The sequence below is a fragment of the Branchiostoma belcheri genome, unplaced genomic scaffold (assembly GCF_001625305.1).
Source record: "Branchiostoma belcheri isolate BF01 breed outbred unplaced genomic scaffold, Haploidv18h27 scaffold30, whole genome shotgun sequence".
NCBI classification, from domain to species: Eukaryota; Metazoa; Chordata; class Leptocardii; order Amphioxiformes; family Branchiostomatidae; genus Branchiostoma; species Branchiostoma belcheri.
In genome coordinates this window covers 1,662,760-1,683,325 of record NW_017803910.1, presented here as the reverse complement: position 1 = coordinate 1,683,325, position 20,566 = coordinate 1,662,760, and the positions used below count along the sequence as shown (strand labels likewise).

At 38.5% G+C, this 20,566-nt stretch overlaps 1 protein-coding gene across 8 annotated transcripts in view; it reads left to right on the top strand.

Annotated features, from left to right (window-relative positions):
- Positions 1-20,566, top strand: part of LOC109474157 (arf-GAP with GTPase, ANK repeat and PH domain-containing protein 1-like) — a 71,448-nt gene that overhangs the window by 13,930 nt on the left and 36,952 nt on the right. Inside the window, exon 1 of one of the 8 annotated variants that reach the window (XM_019774395.1) lies at positions 16,844-17,112. The exons of 6 other annotated variants lie outside the window; for them this stretch is intronic. In XM_019774395.1, coding sequence (XP_019629954.1) covers positions 17,061-17,112 — 52 coding nt within the window. In that variant the 5' untranslated portion in view covers positions 16,844-17,060. Of the gene's footprint in view, positions 1-16,843; positions 17,113-20,566 lie in introns of those variants that run through there. One more of the 8 variants, XM_019774398.1, reaches the window with a different exon arrangement.

Genomic DNA, 20,566 nt, shown 5'->3' with positions numbered 1-20,566 from the left:
TAAAATGTTGCTAACTTGTTGTTCTCTTCAGCGTGAAAAGAACTTTAACGACTGAATTACCAACCTGATTGACAGCTAGATACATGTATTGGGTACAATGTGGACATGATTAATTTCATCCCTTTGTCAGTTTAACTACCAGGGCCTTCTTCCTGCAGTATTGGACTTATTCCCAATAATGAAATCCTGCTCCGTTTTAATCAAATCGTGGTGTCCTTGTGCCTGTTGCCTCCTTATAAAAGGTGATATATGAAGAACCAGTGGCAGAGGTGAGGGACAGGAGATAATTTTTGTTTTTTCATTGGTCTGTGCAATATGGTGGTGAAATTAGTGTACCAGCTATGGATTTTACAGTGACCACTGAAGGAACTTTGGTCAAAGTAGACAGGTAGCCACTATAGCAATAGGCTGGATGAATGGCCACTAGAATGTGGCCAAAATGGCCAGGTGATCCTTTGCAGAGGAGGTCACTTGTATGGGACTATAGTTTTACACAGGTCACCAAAAAGAAATTCAGCTAGAACTAAACTGTATGCTTGTTAATTCCTTGTACATTGTGTACTATAGACTGAAGTTTCTCTGAAACTTTGAAAGAAACGTGGGTCCAGAAAGTATTTCTTGATCTGGTAAAACATTTCCTTGCTAACAGAAACAACTTGAACTTGTCTCAGTTATCCTGTAGAAGTCACATCTCAACTTAGTGTTGAAATGTAGTCTTTCACAAGTATGTGCCCCTATGTACTGTACCTGGCTCTGTACCAACTTCTCGTTCCAAGTGTTGACACATTTAATACTGTTTCCCAACAGGATAATCTTATCTTAGAAGTCAAGTAACCTGCTTTGCCAGTGCTATAAATTGTAGCACATGCCCGTGAACTCCAGCAACCCAATATTGTGTTAGAAAACAGGAGATGATTTAGAGCATGTTGGTATTGGCGTGGATCCAGAGGTTGTAATTGTGGGGGTCCGACCTGAGTTGGATGTGACATTTCCTATTTGTTGATTACTCTGGCTCGCTGGGTCCACATGAGATGCTGAGTGGGGAGGTGTGATTCAGGGGGAACATCTGGCAAAACTGGGACAGTGTACGTAACAGTCAGGTTCAAGTGGCACTGGTCAGTCTGGTTCCGACCTTTTAGCCTTGTGGGGTTATTTTTGGGTTCCTGAGCTGGCAGCCCAGGTTGAATCCAAAACTGTACTACTGGCCCCTATGTCACTATGTGTTTCAGTGGTTCGCACACCGGGAATCGGACCCAGTCCATGGCAGTGAGAGAGCCAAATCCGCTAACCACTACAGCATGGAGTCACGAAATTCTAAAAAAAAATGCATTTGTTTTGGCATAACTATAAGTGACATACGTTTGACACTTAAATCTACACTTATTACTACTATATATCTACCCCAGTACTCTAGTAATTTTCTCTTCTCTATTCTACACACAACTCAAACCATTCCTGACTCCAGGGGTTGACCATAAACCATGTGATCTGTGACCTTATCTACTGTGAAACAGACCAGCACTTCCTAGCGATAGCACACTTCACTTCCTATAAATTGCATATCTAAGTTTGCCATTCTGTTTCTGTCTCTCTCTCTCTCTCGCAACATTTGGAAGAGTCTAGTAACTTTCGCGCTGTTACAGTTTCAAACTGTACACGGTTATTCACATTTTCACAAAGATGAAAATAACACTAGAATGTACTTAAATATAAGATATCCCTTGTAGCATCTTTAAATATCTGCCATGTATGCTTCCACGTTTTGGAGGCAGAGAATGTGGGGGATTTAGATATCCAGAAAGTGCGAAGTTCACACAGAGATTACATCGTCTGAGGTACAGGGGAGCATTTTGGATGCAGCGTTTTGTTCTGTGTAATTGCAGCAGTACATGACTGATGATATTGATTGGAGGTCTACACTGCCTGGAGGACAGGACCAGACTAGTAATGTTCACACAGACCAGCCGTCTACACTCGTTATGATCATTATCATCCTAGCTCATGAGGGGAACTTAACGATGTTTCACTTTAGGTCATCTGTGGAATCACCAAATGTCCAAATGTGACAAATTTGTGTGCAGAAACAGCGGATTGGTTTTGCATTTTGGTCCACCTGTTTTTGTACATTATTCGGTAAATATCACATAATACAAATATGGTTGGGAGGATACATAATACAAATAAGGAAACAATTGGGGGTTCTTGATGAAATATTAATCAACATACTAGTAAAGGATTGAGTATGATCATTATGAAACTTTAAAAGGCGTATCCTGGCTGAAAATTTTTCTCATTGCTTCCTTTGAATTTCTTATCCAATTAATATGGTATTAGTGAAAGGCAATTGAAATTTAGAACTTGTGTACCAAAATTTACACGGAGTGATTTCTTCTTCTTTCTTGTACCCAATTAAATATTTGCTGTCATAATCAAGCAAATTAGTTCTACCCAGACACTTACAAGACTGAAAATTAGTCCAGTTCTTTCTCCAGCCAAATTAAGACATTATATGTACACCCCTCCCTTCCTTCAAGGTCTTCTTCTAAAGAAAACCGGTAGAATCTATCGATCCCCAGCCCTGATCAATAATGGTTTATCCCCTTGTTAAGAAGTGACTATAGATCACCAGACACTGCACAACAAATCTCATCCCTGGTCTCATCTCTATCACAGTTGGACAATATAAATGAGTCATGAATTCTTAATTACGTCCTTGTCATTTCAATATTGTACAGGTAATTAGTAGTGATTGATTTATTTGAGGAATCATATTGTCATTGCTGTAAATACCAGATTGTCCCAACACCATTCATATTCATAGTTCTCACTAGGCTGTTTGAGCGTAGGGGCCCCCTACGCTGTGATTTTGACCCCCTACGCTGTGATTTAGCCCCCTACACTGTGTTTCAACCAGTGTAGGGGTGGTTTTGGGGGGCAGAAGCTTCATTAATCTTTACAAAAATGAAAATATAACTTAAGAATGAAGCTATAACAGAGGGAAAACAAAATCTGTCCCCCAATAAACAATAAATAGTGTCTTAAGTGGTTAATATGAGTTACAACATTTTTGGGGGAGAATATCAGGCCCATGGTTTGGGGACTCGGTGCGTGACTCGCGCCACAGAAAGTTGCCCTTCTATACCTGACCCCTACGCTTTGAAAAAATCCTGGTGAGAACCCTGATATTGCCAACTTTTTTTGTCTTCTTCAAATACATTTTTTTGTGATAATCTCTTCACTGTAGTATGTCAGAACTGAAATCTTTTTTCATAAGCCTTTGTATATGAATATATAATATTGCTTCCACAATTCTGAAGGAAAAATGATAGAAAGCATGGAAGTAATGTAGATTTTATTTTCATATTCCCCTTTTAAATTCACCCTAAACCAGTGTCGAATTTTAAATTTAAATTTAAAGTTAAAATTCGACACTGGTTTAGGGTGAATTAAAAAGGGGAATAAGATTTGTGTTTAAAAATTCTTAACTCCACTTCCCTGCCCCCCTCCCCCCTTATCCTTCAGTCCTGAGTTCACCCATGTCACCAGTTGTGTACAGACATGTCAGGCATGTCTTTTCCCATTGACTGTGTAAGGAAAGTGTATCTAGGAAGCCCAGTCCTCCCTGGTATGTCAACACGTAAACAAAACCTCTCCAACAAACTACTAATGCAGAAATTTCTATGGTGTGGTATATCAGCACTTGTCAGTTACATTACAGCTGTGACAGTTAAGTTGCTTTTCTGAAATGTTACTGTCAGTAACTGATCAGTTGTTAACAGTCATATATCAGTACTGGTGGTTTGCTAATCAATATAGTATATTTCTGTGACCTAAACAACAGAAATCTGTTTCTTGCTGTTTCATCACTAAGGAAGTATCATTCCTGTTAAGTTTTCTTATTTTGTATCTGAATGATTTTAATATATACATGTAGTTATTTGACTGGTAGCATCATGATGTGGCGTACTGTTTGGCAGGGCTTCAAATTTCAGCCTTTTTGCACCCTAACACAAACTTACAGTACATCTAAGGCCACACCAATTTAATTTGTTGGTTCTCGGATTTTGTCAGAAAAAACATGAAGCGACAGGGCGAAAAAAAATAAAAATAAAAACAGGTTTAGGCATCCTATTATAGCCCCAAATGCTATGATAGGAGCCATGAAGTCAACACAAAAGGTTGTGTTAATATTTAAACAATGAATTTTGAACTTTTAATCAAACCACTGCATTGATAGATGGAAACACTGCAACAGCTAGGAAGAAAAGGACTTTCCACAACTGTTGGGGGGAAAATATGAGTATTTTTGAGTTGATTCAGAACCAGAATTTTTTTTTTTTTGCAAATCAGAAAAAAATGAAGAGGCGAATCTGAGAACCAACAAATTAAATTGGTGTGACCTAATGTTGTGTCATTATGATTTACCTTCTCATCCTAACCCTTTGCCCATCTCTGCCCCATACCATGCTTGTATCAGTGACACGTGTATAAAGAAATAAACCGTCCTCAGCATAGTCTACATACCTAACTGGTACCCATAATACGGGGTAGAATTGTAGCGACTCGGTGTGGCAAATAGCTTACCAGCAGAACTGCCTCGCAAGTACTGGTTGAGCTGCTTATAGGAATCTTGTCAGGTAGGGTTTCAAATATTAGACGTCTCCCAAAGAATCTACGTATACAGGGACTACATGTGTACTTTCTTTCTCATTTGGCTATTCCACCAAATCACTAAAGGGGTGTGTTGAGCTCAGATACATTTTGGCTTCACATTTCAAGCTCAAACTAAACACCTGCAATTTACAAAAAAAAAAAAAAATTACAGGAAAAATAAGAATAACAGGCTAAAAAGGCACAGTCTTTGCATTTGGTGAGCGGGATGAAAACTAGACTCCAAGCTGATTTGGAATTCCATATTGCTGAAAGTGGAGAGAAAAAGTATTTCAAGCCCTGTTCTTGCTGACACTAAAACAAAATTCGAATCATGAACAAAAATACAAAATAATGACTAGTATGGTTTCTGAACAGTTTTTAAAATGATCCATACAATATACTTCCTAATCCTATATTCTGACTAAATCTGAGTGGTGCAGGTAAAACTTGTCTGATGCAGGTGGTAAATTCAAAGTTACCTGCACCAGTGCAGGTATGCAGAAAGAAGTATTTTGATACTCTCCAAGCAGAGGTTTGGGTTTTGGGGGTATTTTTAGCGTGTCTTTAGGCTTTTTTATTGGGGTTTATGGGTTTGGTGGGAAAAAAAATTCAGTCCAAAAGAGAAACCCCAATAAAAAAGCCTAAAAACACGCTAAAAATACCCCCAAAACCCAAACCTCTGCTTGGAGTGTAGTATTTTGAGCCCTGAGAGAATACCATAGTAGTTGAACAGATGTTTGGTTTAGGATGCAGACACTGTTCATGCCCATAAAGATGTCAGTCATGCTCTACATAATGTTGTAATTTTCCACTAGGCAATTGTCGTTAATTGAGGTTACAAAAGGGAACATCCAGACTTTTATAGTGGGGGATTTTTACCATCAATCTGACGTACGTGTCCGTAATTGAATTAATTCTATGATTACCATCTGCCATTATGGAGAAAAAGAATTTGAGATTTTCCAAAAGTCTCATTCATTTGTTAACTGTTCTTGTAAAACTCTAGATAGTATGTGTACATAGTTTTCTATATGAAGTATATTTTGGTTAGGCAAATGTGTTTTTACATCAGTATCATTTGCCAACTTGAAGCTACAATGTACATGTATATCACTTCAGATATGTACAGACTGGTTTAGTCCATTTGGATTTGAATAAAGTACCGTGAATGATTCAATATGTCTAATAACGGCATCAGCATGTCGCAAATATTACTGTCGCACTGTAATGCCGTTAAATGAAGATGACTCATGATTTATGTATGATGTCACTGAGTACGTTAACGTCGTTAATCACTTTGCCATGTTCACGACCAAGGAAGGAAATTGCATTACTTTGCCCTGGTGTATTCTGTTTCAGTTAGCCAGTCATAACAGTCGAACTCTGTAATGTGTATACAGCATTTTCATTTGCCATGAAGGTGCCATAGACATGCTGGTAATGAGATGCCAAGGTTTATTAATAAGAGTTACTCAAACAACTGGATCAAAATTCAAATTTAAAATTCATCCAGTTTCTTGAGTACCTGTTACTTTTGTACAGCATTTGCAGTTCAAATTTGCCATCTGTTGAGTTAAAAATCCTTCTATAGGTATTTCTGATACCTATAAATGTAATCCAAGTATGGATTTTGCAAAATTATATACCAACACGCAGATATCGTTTTCCGTCAGTGACATCACATTTTTGCCTTACAGATATCATTTTACCATGGGATACGGTTGATTCAACTTATTACGTTAGAGACTGACCAGAAAATTGACTTTGAAAATCCACTTTTGCTGCCTGAAATTGCTTTAGATGACTTCAAGGACACTTGTGTTTGAGTAGACTAGATTTCGTCCAGAAAAAACAGTCTAATGCAATGATGATGATGATGAGGTTGAAAGAAGTACATATGTAGCTTGGACAGACAAACGTGACACATGTACATGTCAGTCCTAGAGAGAGTAAAAGAATAATCACAACAATTGGAGGCCTTCGTCTGTTTTCATTTCCAATTAATCAGTGCAGATACATGTATGGTCTGTGTCTCCCCAGTTTCTTAGATGTGACATCGAAGGTTACAGAAGACAAGAAACATGGATGTTTTAGAGGGTGCTACTTCCGAAAGAATTTTGTTATCTGGAGTCATTAGGACTGTAATAGATAACAATTACCCACACCAGGCATAATTTTCATGTACTCATCCTTTGTATGTAGACTGATCCATCTCTTTGTCAGAGGAAAGCAAAGTCCTGTAATTTTTAAGCCGACAATTCCACCTTATAATTAGGGCACAGGCTTGCATGTTTATCTATTGTTGACTTATACATCTCCCAATTTAAAAAAAAATCCTACATGATACTACCACCAGGGATATATTTCATGTTTTTGCGTCATTGGATCAATAATAAACTGAACAATTCTCTGTGGGTGAAGTCAGAGGTTCTAATCTCCAAGCAGATATATGGAGGAGGAAGACAGAAAAGTGCGCACAACTAGAAAGACACTGTCACACACTCACAATCCAGTTTATCATCAGCAACTCTATCTGTTGTTTGGCATCTTCTGAGAGTCAAACATGCAAAAACATTGTTGCAAAAAGACATGCAAAACAAGCTAGCCCCATACTTCTGTTTGCCACAGTTTGGAGATTAGGGAAGCTCTGGTTTATGTATATTGTGGGACCGTGCCCTCAGGCCCATCATTAGGAAGAACCACTTGACATGTCTCCTCCTAAACACTGATAAACAATCCCTGGGTAGGATTAGACCCAAGACCACCCTAGGTACAGTCTGCATCACTCCCTATCCCTGTAATTACAATAGTCCGGTAATTATCGCAGCTGCTTTCAAGTTGTGTTTGTCAAAGGGACACATTCAAGGTCACTCTGCATGTGCGCTATAGGAAGCCATCTTGTTTGTCAAGGGCAACCCGAGCGGCATTATTGCAGTTATTTGTATTCACTAGTCTATAGCTACGTGAATTATTTTTACAAAGGAACAGTCTATCTCATTACAGTCCAAAACAGAATATAATTGTTGCAATTTTAAGGAAAATTTGTGAGGAAACTATATGCTCATCAGATTGTTCAGAAGTGAAAATTTAAAGTTTGGGAAGTCAACAAGATGTTATGTATGAACGTTGCATGGTTTACACTAAGATTGTTAGCTGGGATAGGTTAGATGGGATTTAAGTAGCCCTTTGGCACCAAATTTGTCTTGTTTTGCAAGGAAAAGGTTGAAATCTAGCTACACAACTTTGGTATTGAGACATGATTGTGTATAGCATGCCGTTGCCTTCTTGCATCAGCAGGGAAGTTTAGAATTCAGATCCAGGACAGGGAAACATCTTGAATCAGACCTCTGAATCTGAGTTTCTCATCTGGAAACTATATTCAGTCTCTCAGGGGAGGAAACTTGACAACTGATGTTGCCCTTTGACATTTCAGCTGGTAGGAAGCTCAGTAGAAAGTGGTTAAAAGCATTTGGAGGGGAAGGTTCACAAATTCCCTCAAGGAAGAACTTGCTTGGCGAAACCCATTTATAAAGATTTTTTCTCCAGACCTGTCAATAAAAATCATATTTTTCCTGCAGCAAAATTACATTTTTGAAGTCATGGGTAGAACTTACTGGAAGATGACATAATCTGTGGGAGAAAACACTGTACATTTGATTATTTTTGCCAGACGTAATTTCGCAAAGAGGGAAAAGGATATTTTGCTGTGTTTAATTTCGAGATTGAAACTACATGTATTCTATAGTACAGTAGCAATACATATAGACATATTCGCGGTGACATGACTTACAGAAGTAGTGGAGAGGGAAAAGGGGAATAGAAGGGGGGGGGGGAGGAATAAAAATGCCTCCAACATTTTAGATTAACAGTTATCTGTTGTACAAGCCTGACTTCCCGACCTCATGGGAGGGGTCAGGCATCAGTCCAGTCGCTGGGGTCAGGGTCAATGACCCAGGTCAGGCTGGAGAGGTAAGCTGGTCAGGGTTTCCATATTCCACTGGTGTTTGACAGTGGTTTGTTTGCAAAGGCAATGCCAATTTAATAGGTTGGTTCTCAGATGGCAAAACTACTTTGAAACATACATGGTGTCTATGTACCTAAACGTAACATCATCATCAGGTATAGATACATTGTACCCAGGGTTGGAAACTCATTTTGGGGAATAGGTGCACTGGTGCACAGAACCTAAAATATTGGGTGCATAGAATTTTTTTGGATGCACCATATATTATAAGATAAAGTAAGTAGAATGTCAGCAAAAACTAAATTATGTTTCATTTCTGAAGAAAAGTACTGTAACAATCATTTTTTAACATTTTTCTGACACTTAGATGTTAAGAATATGCTGTATACTACTATACATTTAATATCATACGTATAGCTACGAAAATATTTGGGTGTATTGGTGCACCCACATTAAAAAATTGGGTGCACAGCTCCAAATTTGGGTGCTCTAAGGTGCACATGCACATGCACCCTGTATTTCGAGCCCTGATTTACAATGTACAGGTTAGTTTAGGTACAGGTCCGGACTTTTTTGACCGAACGAATAAAAATGACGAAACCTGGTTTAAACAATGAACAGTAAAACCACAGTCCTTCACAGGTTGTCTGTTGCTAAGGAACCAAAAGTCAACAGTGACATTGACTTTCTTAGTTGAAAAGAAGGTCTGACTACCTCCCTACAAATGTACACACAGACACAGCGTGTTGGCATGCCTGTTTAGGTTCATATTACACGCACTTGTCAAGGAGTACCTTTGTGTTGTCATACTTCTGTCACCCTGAAAAGAACTGTTGAAAGCCTGCCGCAACTGACTTAGCCATTTCTTGAGCTTAGAAAAGGAAGTCCAAGCACAGTTTCATATTGCCCTGTCAGGCTGTGTAACAGAAAAGTTAATGAAAGTCTAAGATCTATGAGCATTATTTAATCTACGTGATAAATTGTGATTGTATATGCTGTTTGACTGAAGTACAAATCAGCAGAAATGCGTCATGTGGGAGAGTAAATTTGAGGAATGTATAAAACATGCAAGGCTTCACATTATCCATGTAAAAGCTATTATCAACACATTCACGTACAAAATTCCTGCACTCACAAATGATCTAAATTAAATAATTATTTGCCATCAATTGATGATTTTACTATGAATAAAAATATGAAACTCTTAAAACTTCAACTTTCTGCTTCAGCATGATTTTTTTAAAATCCGAGGTCAACAGACTCTTTTATAATAGATTCATTATTGACATCTACATATGGGCACAGATTATGTAAACGTGCATAATACATAATTTAAAACTTTCTCATCTTTGATTGTCTAAGACAGCACCATCAGTCATCTTCTTAACCTTGGAGACCCACATGTAAAATCAATATGCAAGTTATGAGATAATGTCTCGGAAATCGGATGTTATGATTATGAGTCTGTATTTCGTAGGCTCCAAAGTATGATAAGCTGTGTGACTGCCTCTATGCATTGTGAATAGTTGATTATGAATACGAGTACTACAGCCAAATGTTTCTAATAGAAATATTTGACTTTTTATGGTGGTCACTCAAGGAAGGGACTAAAAGAAAATGGTCAAAGTTGACGGTTCGCTACTGTAGACAGCAGTCTTATACTATAACTTAGGACCGAAGCTTAAGGTCGCGGTGGAAATGTAGTCATTATACCGTCATTATATGTCATTAGTACAGGTTTGGTCTTTAATATTTGACCATGTTCCTTTGTTTTTCCTTCCTGTGTTTGTATTGACTGTCTTTTTGCTATGTATTAAAATCTAGACCAGAGTGACCCATATCTACGTACTGTACTTCCTGTAATGGACCTAATTTCCAGCATAATTAATGAGATTGTCTGGCACTGTATAACATCTAGATATACATGGGGATAAGAGTGTCCATTTCAGAGGTGACCTCTGACAGACAGCGTACTAAGGCCACACCAATTTAATTTGTTGGTTCTCGGATTCGCCTCTTCGTTTTTTCTGATTTGCTAAAAAAAAAAAATTGATTCTGGTCCTGAATCAACTGAAAAATGCTCATGTTTTGCCCCCCAACAGTTGAGGAAAGTCCTTTTCTTCCTAATTCAATTGTTACAGTTTTCCCATCTATCATTGCAGTGGTTTGATTAAAAGTTCAAAATTCAATGTTTAAATTTTAACCCAGCCTTTTTTGTTGACTTCATGGCTCATTTTGTAGCATTTAAGCCTATAATAGGATGCCTAGACCTGTTTTTATTTTTTTATTTTTTCGCCCTGTCGCTTCATATTTTTTCTGAAAAAATCCGAGAACCAACAAATTAAATTGGTGTGGCCTAATTAGTGCTGTGTCCCGGCTAATGATGGTCTGAAAATGGCCATTAGAATTCTAAATTCACCAGCAACCTTGTCATCAGTCATGTATCTTACTATTTCATTACTCTGTGTATGTAAATAGCTTGACACTGCCTAGCTGTGAATGTGAGAATAAAAATGGTTGTTAGAGTTCTAAATCAACCAGGAACCTAGTAATCATGCTGTCCAAGCAAAGGTTAGGTCTGTTTTTGGCTCTTTATTGGTTCCAGAGTTAGGTAGCTGGGAGGAGGTTATGTTTTAGTTTGAATTAATCAATCCTTTATTCAAACAATTCGCAGACAAAAGTCTGAATTGCATTACTCTTACAAATTTGTGGAAGGCATTATAAATGCTTCAAACTAAAATTCAATAATTGGATGCAGTGGTCAAATACATTGAAAATGTTCCTCTAGGCGCACTTGAAAATATCTGACTCTGACAACCAATGTACTAAATTACTATGGCCTTCTCCATCTCTCAGCACCATCATGTCCTACTGATCACCCCTCTGATAGTATCCAACATCTCTCAACATACTCCCTCATGTAGGTGTCCAGTCTGTCCAGATGCTATCACAACTGGGGGCACCAGACTAATTCTGTTGTACTCCCTCATAATTGGATCAATTAGAAAATGACTCAGAACAAGGACATTATATAACATCCTTGCTTTCATAGAACAATTTGTTGTATGGTGAAGGGTATTTTTTTCCTGCCAACAGTGATATTATTAGCAGGTGGCCCTTAGGCCCCTTACCATTGATTAAGTCTTATCTTGGACATTTTACACATGTATATGCAAGAGGTAAAAATGAAAAATGCAAAATGGCACTGGGAGGCAAACTTATTACATCTGAAAACTGTGAAAGAGTGTGAAGCCTCAGACTTTTCCTGTTGTAGTTCAAAAAATGTTTTGCAATTATAGAATCAACAAATTGAATTGGTATGGCCTTATATGTAGAATAGATAGCAGAATACCAGAAGGATGTGCACAGGCAAAGAAATTGGTCTAGACCATGAGTGCCCAGTCTAATCTATAACAGACATATTCCATGGTGGCTGGTATATAATTTAACAGGGTCGGTGTAGAACCAATTTTCTCGTGGAAAATGGCCGCTGACCCCAAGGTCAGGGCATGAAGGTAGAGGTCAAGCCAACAGGGAGGGGTGGGGGGTTGATAGCATCCAGCCAAATTACCCACAAGCCACTGGGAGCACACATATCACGCTGAGCACTGATCTGGAACTGGGAAATGGGAAATAGAGAGGGTATGGCGCAGGATTTGGGGTTTTATGTGCCATGGAGGGAGTAATTGGATGTCATGCACTGTAGAAGAGGCATGTGTTATTGTAGTGAGGTCCTGAACACTCAAGAAATGTATATACATGTACACAGTCAAACATGTACTAGTGACCACCTCTGTCAGTCAAGGACTACCTGGCCAATAAAGTCACTTTTTGGTGGCCCCTTAGATACTTTTTTCCCATTGACATAGGCATTAATAAAGAATCCTACATCTCTATAGTGACCACCTGTCCACATTCTGACCAGATTTTATTGGTCTTCAGTTTGACATACGTCAATTCTCAGAGTAGTCTTCTCAGTTTGACATGTATATACAAGATGAGGCTTTGTGATTTGCAGGAAAAGTAACACAGTAGTAGTAGAAAAATACCATTCAGGTAACAGGTTGGTCATCACGTTGGCATAACGTGTAACGGCGTAATGTATTGTGCTAGCACTTCGGCAGAACGTTAAATCTAAGGTCGTATTTGCACATAAAGTTTAACATCCCTTCTGTAGTTTCCAAATGTTACGTTGCAAAAGATATCCTCTGCAACAGGCAAAATTCTGATGGTTCATTGCTCCCACCTGTATTCAGAGCTGGTGGAGCAGCTCCATCTAGCATTTGGACATAGTATTGCAGATCTGCAAGTCCTTTGAAAATGTCATACCTGATAGTAGTTTATTATCCATAATGAATTTCATTATGAAAATAAAGTATTCTAAACCTGCTTCTCTACCCATCCCCAACTGTTTGTGGAAAACAAGTAGACAAATAGACAAGTATGTGAACCCATCATTGAACTACATTTTGTACCTGTGTTCTGCTACTTTGCCTAACTCTGAAATACACCTATGCTTTGTTAGGCAACTTTGCCACCCTTGCAGATGATAAAAACTGTTTAGTTAGGTAGACCCGTTCAGTCAAACCTGTACAACTTACAAGTAGCTACCTCTACATAAGGATTACGTGGCCAATGTGACCACTTTTTTGTTGGTCCCTTAGATAGTTTTTCCTATTGACACAAGCATTAAGGATCCTGCCTATAGTGACCACATGTCAAGATTTTTTTTCGGCCCGGGCATGAGTAATCTCTTGGCCACTTTTAATTTAAGTGCACAGTATTTTCATTATTCCAGAGCTGATGTGATACACTGCAAGTATGAAAGTAATGTGAAGTATTCTTAGAAAACACATTCAAGCCCTCTATCCAGAATTCTTTGATATGTACATGTATGTTGATTACCATGATTTGTCCATAGACATTTGGTGCAATGAAAACAGAATGATAGCATGACCATATTGTCCACCATATGGCAGTCCTATCGCCCACTTTCACCCACTTTTCTTACAGTAAACATCACAGAGAAGAGACAAACGATTCCACCCACAGAAACCTTCAGAAGTAAATGTCAGAACGAAGGTTATGCGCTAGTCTTTAACACCCTGACGAAAGGGTGTCATGTACAATGTAGTCTGTCATGTAATTGTAAGATCCTTGGGGGTGGATATCAGTAAGCTTGGTTCAAGTTTTCTGATTCATAGACTGATCTCTGTATGGCTATGTATACCGTGGTATATGATTTTTTTACGGCATAGACCGTGTCCGTCATTAATATTCTTATTTGACCAAAAATGTGATACATGTGTTACTAGTACTATTATTTTGATGAACTGTTCCTAGTATTGAAGTGAATTTGGACAAGTTCCAGAAAAGAAATTCTTCTCATCATGATTTGCCAAAGTTTGAGATAAGAATATTATACAGGGATTCATTCCTTCTTCGTACTTAGGAAAGCTGCCAAGTTGCCAACTGAGTCTAATTTGAACTTCCTGGACATTTGAACTTGCTAATCACAGGGGTACAAAGTTAGACAGGCATATAACATGGTAGGTCAACACTTTGGCAGTCACAAACCCTGCTGGACCTGTAACATCTACAAGGCCGGTGTTGTTGTTCCTGTAGAGAATTAGAGTGGAAAAGCAGCTGACAGGGTTAGTTTACCAGTTCTGCTGAGGAGTTCCCATGTGTTGTTGTTCAGGAAGGAAGGACCTTTTCTATGTCAAATAAACAAAACCCTCCAGTCATATACAGTTTCTAGTAGAGAGTTTTTGTACGCTGACATTTTAAAAAATCTTACTGACAGTGATATGATTATTATATTAACATATCCATACCATACAATACAGATCTGCACAAAAAACTTCAGATTGTCAATATTACATTTTTTCCCAAGGTATAGTCGGATTCAGAATAAGCAATCTGCAACGTAAATTTGACATTCCCCCATTCAGTTGGTATGCATTATAAGTACTATGATGTCATGTATGTACCTGTACCCGCATACTTGTACATAGCCTCTGGCAGTGTGACAGCTTGTTACACTAGATAATTTTCAATCCTGGCTGACATCCAAGTTGTTAGTTTATTAGTTTCTGTCTATCTCTAGTGACAAGCAGGCTTTTAGCTAGGATTTTTTTGTTGGGTGTCCATTTTTTTATTGTATGCTATGTGCAGCGAAGATGCGCACTAGCGGCAGTGCACAAGCTTTTTAGGGGGGCTTTTTTGGCGACGCCTTTGGGGCGGAGGCATTTGTGTAAGTACTACGATCGCTTTGAAAGAATTTCAAAAATTGCACGAATGCGTTCCCCAGGGAATTGGTTTGGAGGAAACCTTCCACCATGTGGTTTTTGGATCAAGCAGGTAACTTACACGGGGTGCCCACGTGCCACCCATCCAGCTGCCTGGCATGATTAATTACTGGTCATCAGTCTTCTCCCCACACAATGGACAGAGAGCACAGCTGTCTTTGGCCAAAGACCATATTCAAAGAGGTCACAGAGAGAAAAGAAATTATCCGTCCTTTTGGAACACACAAAAGGTAAAAAAAAGTCAAAGTAACAACTTCAGACCAGACATAAAATCCAGTCTCTGGTGGAGGATAGAGTGAAGTGGAGGATGGTTTTCAGTTTGGTTCTAGCGGGAACTCGACCAAAGTAAAGTAAGTAAGTATGTCATCATAAAATCTATATTGCTGGGGAAGAACGGCTGATTCCTCCTATACGTGTATTTGGTATATTGCCCCACACCTCCTCCATCCAGCCTGTAAATTTCACTACGTGCATGTCTTTATAACATAGGGAAATATGTTTTTCTGATAATTGTAATGTAGATTGCTAGCTCCACCACATGAAATAATATATATCATTCAGTCGTCGCCTTGGCAATGATTTTTATTGCCTCAGCCTTGTTTAAATTTGTAATGCTCTCAAACACCACTTTTTGCATTTTGAGGTGCAAATTTGATGAGGAATGTAAGTTTTTTTCATCAGTAAACCATCATTTCTGTATTTATAGTAAGGCTGAAGGGAGGCATGTGTGTGTGGCAGGGGTTGGGAGTGGAAAAAATAGGGCGTCTTTAGGGTGTCCTACCAAAAAGTAGGGCGTCCAATTTCTTAGTATTTTCAGTACAGGGCGTCCAAAAGACACCCTGGACACCCCCTAGCTAAAAGCCTGGTGACAAGATACATTCGTATAGGACTTACAGACATACATGTACATTTAGGTGTATGTAGACTTTAGATGACATACTGTATGTTTGTGACAAGTACCATTGTTTGTAAACATTGGGTAAACTGAACTGAAGAAGATCTTATCATTTCAAGTAGTAGAGTTAACAAATATTTGTTATTTGAAATTGATGGTAATCTGTGATAAATTATATAGCATGCCACTTCATTTATATGTACATGTATATGGAAATTATTCATTCAGATTATGTATTTTGTATTAAAAAATATCTCTGCCTTGGTGACCAAAAAAACAAAATGGTAGGAGTGGGGTATGTAAAAGAAATGTGGTGAAGATCTGTTCCACTGGTGTATTAGCTCATATATATCATTATACTGGTATAGTTTGCATGTGGTTTGCTAAAACGCTGAACATGTAGTATAATTGGATGTAGCTTCTATTGAACCATATCTCTAGCTGCCTTGTTGACCAGAAACATAAACGGTATAAGTGGTCCATGTAACAGAAATGTTGTGTACCAGTTCCATGACACCCTCTTGAGAGGCGACTGTTTTGGTTGGCAGGACTGTTTATGTACACAGACTCCAGCCTGGATGTTTGTAGATAAAGACTCCCAGGGATTTTCTGCCCTATTTTTTTGTTAGCTCTTCTCATTTCCATCACAATCACGGCCGCTGGGTCGCAAATCGTCCACTTCATTTCTCGTGCTGCAATCATCCTTCGCAGCTAGGCTATCATCATCAGGTTTTTCTCCCCTCGTCACTATGAGTATGAATCATCCTTTGCCAATATGCTGCTGGGTTCTGTCTCATTTAGACTTCATTGTCAGAGGCTGTGGATGGGGTTGAAGTAGTCCATCTTTCTATGCAATTATTCAGTCACTGTGTGGATTTATTTTGTCTTGTTTTTTGATATATTTTGTTTTAGGTTAAAGGTTTGATAGAACATACGTGAGGTGTAGTTTTGGTTGAGGATATTTCAAGATTTGATTATTCTGGAACCCTTCCATGCCCTCCCGCTGGGCCTGTAGCAAGTCATCTGTCCACAGGTCTTGCATGTAAACAGCCCCACAACCAATCAATGGGTAATCACAAACCACACGCTTGACCCCGTCCCACACTACCCTCAGTCTACGGTGGGAAGGAAGGAAGGTAGGTGGGGGTTCGCCGAGCCACTCTTTCTCCAAGGACCTCCTTCCAGAAGCCATTCCTCCTTCCTTGTTTCCTAAGACGTAGCTAGGAGCTGGACTAACATGAGTGAAACTGCAAGCAGCAGCGATCTGGCTGAGCAAAACGAGGCAGAAGGTATGAGAATCATCATGTCGGCTCTTACTTGTGAAATGTAAGGATAGAAGCTTAAAGGTGTATACACAGACTGTAGAGGCTGTTTACAGAAAGCCGTTGGTTCTTCTGCTTAATTAAATCACATTAAGTGCCTGCAAGGTACTGTTTCAAATGTGGTATTTGCCCGGTAGCGTATCTTTAGCGAGTCTTTCAGAGAAACCCAGGAAAATACAGAGCTAGGAAATGTGGAATGCCCATTTCTGGTTAAAATCTGGGTTGTGGGAATCTCATGTTTCTGGGGTGAGGAAAGCTGGGCAGATTTTCCGGCTCATTGCTTGTATAATGAGGACGAGGGGGTTTGTGCCTTGCGGTTAGGACCCTTTTGTCAAAAAATGCTTTCATTCGGAATGGATGGCTGGATAGCTACCCCGTGGCCTTGAATTTTAAACTAAGCATGCTTTCGTAAATGACAAGGCAGGTAGCAGTTAAGGTGATTTCTTCCATATTTCTTACATTGATTCCTATGCTTTTAGAATTGACATATCTGATGTTAGAGAATTCATTTTCACCATTCTGTTATCGAGAAAGGGCGTACAGCGTGCTTAACTGGCGTGGTTTTATTCATTATAAAGTAATCAATAAATGATAGAGACCTTTGAATTTGAAGATACAAAATTGTTTCATAATCACTAGTCTAAATGATTAGATTTTTTTTTTTAATTCGAGATTCCAATAGATCTACCAACGCTATCTTCATAAACATGACCAGGGGTGTTTTTGATTTGTTATATTAAATGGTCTCATCTGCAAAAGGGCTCTGCTAGACGAATGTTTATGATTCTCCGGAACTATTATAGAAATAGCGGCACATCGCGGGAATGGCCATAGGTATGTGTAAATCCACCGTGCGCAGCCAACTCAGAAAATTAATTTCGACCGTAGCTGGCCTATCTGATTCACCGACATAATGCAGAATGCATCATCTTCTTCCCACTGAGTCAGTCGCCGCGTTTGCTGACGGAATTGCCTCCAGCGTACGTGTGAAGTTTGCCTGGTAGTTTACATGTTTGTTTCTGTCAAATGTAAACGTTTCGGTCAACAATTCTGACGGGAAAGGGCTAAGAATTCGTTACTCACATTTTTAGTTTTTTTTTACACCCAGGATTGAACCGTATTATCGGATAATGTAATATATGATTCTTCAGGGATTCATGTAATGTATTTTTCCACCACAGTTCGATGAAAAGGTGACATGAATATTACTGTGAATTGGTTTGTTGACTGGGCTGACAAATATTTTTGTATCCCCCGGGTCTCTGCAAACACAGTTCCAACAATTTGTTTGTATTTGTCAACTTCAATCAGTCAGAAAGGGAAAGCGGTCTGTCTGTGTTATCTGTCTGTCAGCAAATGTCCAGAGGAATGGACAGTTTTCTGCCAAATTAAAATCTATTTGGTTATATCCAATATTTCTATTCTGTTGGAACCTCAAAGTCATGAATAACGATTTCTGCTAAGGTGACAATATCATATATCAAACAATTCCATCAACTTGATTACAGTTTTATGTGTTACCATTGTAATTTGGATGGTTGTACAAATACGATTCAGAACATATTGTCAAATTTGGTACATGTACTGTATTTATCTCACATTGTCGTAGTTTAAAAAAAGCATCATTTAGTATTAAGTGAGATGAAAATGTTATCTCTCAAAGTCAGACAGATGTATATCAAAACATTAGCGGTATTTTTTATAACTTATGACTTATGTACACCAGGACTCGACATAAGTCATAAGTCAAGTCAAGTCACATGTACATCAAGGCAAAAAGAAATGTGACAAAAATAATAAAAAAAAAAAAAAAAATAAGAAAATTCACCCTTTTTTAGGTTTGCCTAGGGATTTATTTATTTATTATCACACCTGCCCGCTTTCTCTCTTGGGACAAATAATCAAAGGTACAACATTAGCGACTTTTAACTGAACTATTATCACAATTCTAGTTAAGTCGCCATTTCATGTTAACAATCTGGCATTCCTCACATATTTATCCACTAACTCACTTTTGTAGTTCGGCCTAAAACGTAAAAGAGCCATAATTTATTTATGATTATACATTATTTTGTTGATGTATAAGATTGACTTCTAGGTAGGCTAGAAATTCTTTCTTTTGTGTGTGGATTGGGGGTGTTGGACAAAAACAGTACACTGTTAGATAAATTTTTGAGCTCAGAATTCCTTGCTTGAAGAAGACATTTTTGTGAGACAAATGATATCTCCATTGTCAAATGGTATGTTAAATATTGCCAAACAACAAAGCTTCTTTTTCCTGCACTATTCCAAACATTTTTAATGCTTTCCAAGCACTACAGTCAAACTAATACATCAGTACATGATAAATGTCTGTTATTATGCTGACATGGCCTCATGTGTGGTACAGGCAGTTTTATTTGTCCTGTTTAAATGGCAATCATGCGTAATGTCACATACAATTACGTCAGGCCTTAAGTTTTGCTTCTAGTTGCTAACAAAGTACGTCCTCAGTTTTTTTAAATCAAAATCGAATAGTTTAGAAGATGTGACATGTACGAAGTACCAAGCAGTCATCCCTCAAAACATACATGAATGCAGGGCTCAAAATACCAGGTAAAATTGGAGTTGTACTGGTATTGTATGGTGATTTTGTTCCAATTAGCCCTACTGTGAATGACTTGTTATCGATCTGAGGTCGAGGAATATATGGTACCAACTTGCCAATATGAAAACACATTGTTCTCTAGATGTGATGACCCTCCACAATAACTGCTTGTACAGTACCGAACAACACAACTGTATTTTCAGTTAGGCTTTGTGAATGAAGAGTTTATAACAACATCCTTCTTCCTGTGCTGTAGGAAACAGGCTGTCTTGAACAAAGTCATTGTTATCATTATAAACATGTTGTTTAAACTATTGAGAACAAAGTTCCTCTTGTGGGTGATTACATATTCCCTGCTTTGGGCCCTTCTGGTGGTCAAAGCTGTGTCACTTTCATTAGAACTTGGCAGACAACCTTTAATCAACTTTGCTACAAGCTGAAGCCTATGTGGGTGTTCCATTCAACAACCTGTCTATCCCTACTGTAAAGTAGTACATTCCAGACATCTGTCAAGCCATCAACAGCACTGGAATGTCCCAACTGATAAAAAGGTAAGAAACCAGTGAAAAGTCTTGTGTGAAAATCAGTGACCCTTTGCTTGAGAGGTATTTCAGGTTTGCATGGTTGAAGGTATGTTTCCCCTCCGGCACACACTTTGGGAAGAAACACAGATGTCGAACCACTACTCAAACCTGGAAAGTCATTCGCACTGTTTTCTTATCGTGTTGGAGTTAGCAACTTCAAAGTTTCCCAGTTAGAAAAGTAAACAACACTTGATGTCACTCTTCATAATGTACATGAACATTTTACTAGATACTGGCACATGTTTTTTAC